At 48.5% G+C, this 3,533-nt stretch overlaps 1 protein-coding gene across 4 annotated transcripts in view; it reads right to left on the bottom strand.

Annotated features, from left to right (window-relative positions):
- Positions 1 to 1,289: 1,289 nt before the first annotated feature.
- The window catches only part of gata3 (GATA binding protein 3), a 22,780-nt gene continuing 20,536 nt past the window's right edge, over positions 1,290 to 3,533 (bottom strand). For 3 of the 4 annotated variants that reach the window (XM_061961293.2, XM_061961292.2, XM_061961291.2), the window contains exon 5: positions 1,290 to 3,033. In XM_061961293.2, coding sequence (XP_061817277.1) covers positions 2,743 to 3,033 — 291 coding nt within the window. In that variant the 3' untranslated portion in view covers positions 1,290 to 2,742. Of the gene's footprint in view, positions 3,039 to 3,533 lie in introns of all 4 variants that reach the window. The other variant, XM_061961294.2, reaches the window with a different exon arrangement.

The raw sequence follows: 3,533 nt of genomic DNA, 5'->3' as shown, positions 1-3,533 counted from the left end.
CATCTTTGTTTCTTTCGTATTTTTGGTACTCTGATTTATACATACAAATAACAAATACAGGAACTTTGTTTCACAATGCATATAATCTGTGGGCGGGAAGAAAGTCTGTGTGTGTGTGTGTGTGTGTGTGTGTGTGTGTGTGTGTGTGTCTGTGTGTGTGTGTGTGTGTGTGTGTGTGTGTGTGTGTGTGTGTGTGTGTGTGTTCTGGTCATGCTTACTTAATGGGGACATGGCTCTGTTTACACAGTCACCTTTAGGGGACCTCTGACGGTATGGGGACAAAAGAGAAACCTTTTTAAATGACAGTCAGATCCATTCTGAAGATGCTTAAGTCATTTTGAAGCTTTGGCCCATAAAACATGTTTACTGCTTAGTTGTTTTTTTTTAAATGGTCCTCAGTAGTCACGAACAAATGTGTGTGAATTATGCCAAATGATTTAAATTTGGTCCCCATGAACAGGGGCGCCGCTAGGGATTTTGGGCCCCATGAAAAGAATCTTTACAGGGCCCCCAACACAGTGTCATTATTTTTTCTGTATTATAATTTCATCATCATTAGGGGCCTCTCTGAGCCCCCCTCCATCATGGGCCCCTAGAATCCGTGTCCTTTACCCCCCCTTTTCGGCGCCCCTGCCCATGAACCATATGAACTCTTTTTTCCCCAGGGTCCCCAGTAAGAATGACTTCATCAATCCAGAGATTTAAAGACGTGTATGAGCTAACTCATACTTGCCAACCCTCCCGGATTTTCCGGGAGACTCCCGAAATTCAGCGCCTCTCCCGAAAAACCTCCCGGGACAAATTTTCTCCCGAAAATCTCCCGAAATTCAGGCGGAGCTGGAGGCCACGCCCCCCTCCAGGTTTATTGTTAGGCAGTTTCATTAACGTCCTCCCAGCACGGCAACAACACACAACAACAGCAGTCACGTTTTCGTCTACCGTAAAGCAGTTTGTCTGCCGTAAACAGGACAATACTGCCATCTACTGTACATGCATATGTGACATTAACATCTAGGGCTTTTAGAGAGTGCAGTGCACAACTGCGCACACAACAAGGAGACGAAGCAGAATGCATCATCAGAGAGGGTGTTCAGCATGGTTAGAAAAATAGTGACAGAGAATAGAACAAGGATGGACAATTCAACCCTTAACTCAACAATGAGTAGATGAGTGTTATGTGTGTGTATATGTGTAAATAAATGAACACTGAAATTCAAGTATTTCTTATATATATATATATATATATATATATATATATATATATATATATATATATATATATAATAATAAAATAAAAAAAATAAAAAAATAAAAATATATATATAGCTAGAATTCACTGAAAGTCAAGTACCGTAATTTCCGGACTATAAGCCGCTACTTTTTCCCCTCGTTCTGGTCCCTGCGGCTTATACAACGGTGCGGCTTACGGTAACCAGGGGCGCACACTACCGAGGATGCGCGAGACTGAGGCAGACATCTGGCGCCAGGTAACGAGAGCAAAACAAAGAGTAAGAGAGCGTCAGCGACAGTTTGCGCGAACGAAGTGTTCATGCAAACACCCTCAATATGGAAAACAAACGGAGAAGTGCATATGATGCCGTGTTACAGGCGAGCACTTTGTATTACTTTGCACCGTTGTATTATTTGTACTCTGCACGAATGCTGTTCGCCATGTCAAAGATGTGAAAGTTTGATTGAATGATTGAAAGATTTATTGTTAATAAATGGGACGCTTTGCGTTCCCAAACAGTCATCTCTGTCCCGACAATCCCCTCCGTGGTAACAGGAACCCCTATATACTACGGTAATTACACATCAAAACGCCTGCGGCTTATAGTCGGGTGCGGCTTATATATGGAGCAATCGGTATTTTCCCCTAAATTTAGCTGGTGCGGCTTATAGTCAGGTGCGCCTTATAGTCCGGAAATTACGGTAGTCAAGTATTTCTTATACATATATGTATATATATATATATATATATATATATATATATGAAATACTTGACTTGGGGAATTCTAGCTGTAAATATACTCCTCCCCTCTTAACCACGCCCCCCGCCCCACCCCCGACCCCGCCCCCCGCCACCCCCACCTCCCGAAATCGGAAGTCTCAAGGTTGGCAAGTATGAGCTAACTGGCCAGTGGACATTTTACACACTTTTGACCTTTTTATGCCTCCACAAGCTGTAGAAAGGGAGGTCCCCACAAGTCCTGAACCAAAACTTGTTCCCCATTCGAAATGATAACCAGTATGTGTGTGTGTGTGTGTGTTTGTGTGTGTGTAGGCGTGCGCATCAACACAAACCAACAGGCCGAGACTTAAAGCACATCCAAAAAATAAAAATAAAGGCGAGCGAGACGCCGGCGTTATCGTTAGCATTACATCGAATCCAAGATGGCGGCGTGAGCCCCTCCCTCGTACCTTTCCTTTTTTTTTTCTTTTTTTTTTTTCTTCTTTCTCAAAGTCTTCATTAAACGTATTTCATACATTTTGTACAAAGGGGCGTGTCCTGTTACACAGGTGCAAGACGAGGGGGGGCGGGGCTTAGTCAAAGTCAGTTCCTGTGACCTTTTGATTTTTGTACACAAATGGGGGGGGGGGGCGGGGGCGAAGGGGGAGGAGTCGAAAGTCCCGCCGCTCCGTCCCGTCAGGGTCGGGGCTCCTCCACCCCCTGGAAGGGGCTTTATAAAAATAAGATCAACTGAAGATGGCGGCCTGCGGCGGGGAGGGTGAGGGGCGGGTCTAGCCCATGGCCGTGACCATACTGGAGGGGTGGTGGGGGGCGAAGTTCAGGCTGGAGGAGGGGTGCATGGGGGTGGGCGTGGTCAGCATGTGGCCCGAGTGCGAGAAGGGCGGGAAGGAGGACATGTGGCGGGAGAGGGCGGCGGGGCTGAAGGAGCTGCCCTTGTCCATCAGACTCTTGGAGAAGTCGTCCATGTTGTCCTGGGACTTTTTGCTCTTCTTGGACTTGCTGGACATCTTCCTGTTGCGGGTCTGGATGCCCTCCTTCTTCATGGTCAGAGGTCGGTTGATCTGCTCTCCAAAGGGACAGAAGAAAAGAGGGCAGGTTAGTATGTTGGCGTCCATTTTGTCTGGGCGCCGCCCGTGCCAGGAGGAGAGAGAGAGAGAGAGAGAGAGAGGACAATGCCAAGTCCTCCTCGACCGCGCCCGGACCCGGGGCCAAAGCGGCCCCCCGGCTGCCATGTCGCGGTTTAGGTTGAGCCCGGAACGAGAGCCGGATGATGGAATTCCGTGTGGGCAGGATTACGGGGCGAGGGGGGGAAGGGGGGAGGAGCTCCCTGATCTTTCGGAGCGTTTCTTCCCCAGGAAATGGGAACAGGGATTTCTTCCTCGCTCTGGCGCCGTCCGCCCCAGACGTTGGCGTTTTTTTTCGCTGACTCCGAAAAAAGCGGCGAGGCCTCGATGATTAGCGGACGCCCCCCGAGATCTGTAAGCCCCTCCGCCCCCACTCCCCCGCCAGACTCTGACAGACGCCGCGACTTCGGGCGGACGGACGGACGAGAGCGTCGAGC

The sequence above is a fragment of the Nerophis lumbriciformis genome, linkage group LG05 (genome assembly GCF_033978685.3).
Source record: "Nerophis lumbriciformis linkage group LG05, RoL_Nlum_v2.1, whole genome shotgun sequence".
Taxonomy (NCBI): domain Eukaryota; kingdom Metazoa; phylum Chordata; class Actinopteri; order Syngnathiformes; family Syngnathidae; genus Nerophis; species Nerophis lumbriciformis.
Note: the sequence above shows the minus strand (reverse complement) of the source record. Positions and strands in the feature narration are given on the sequence as shown.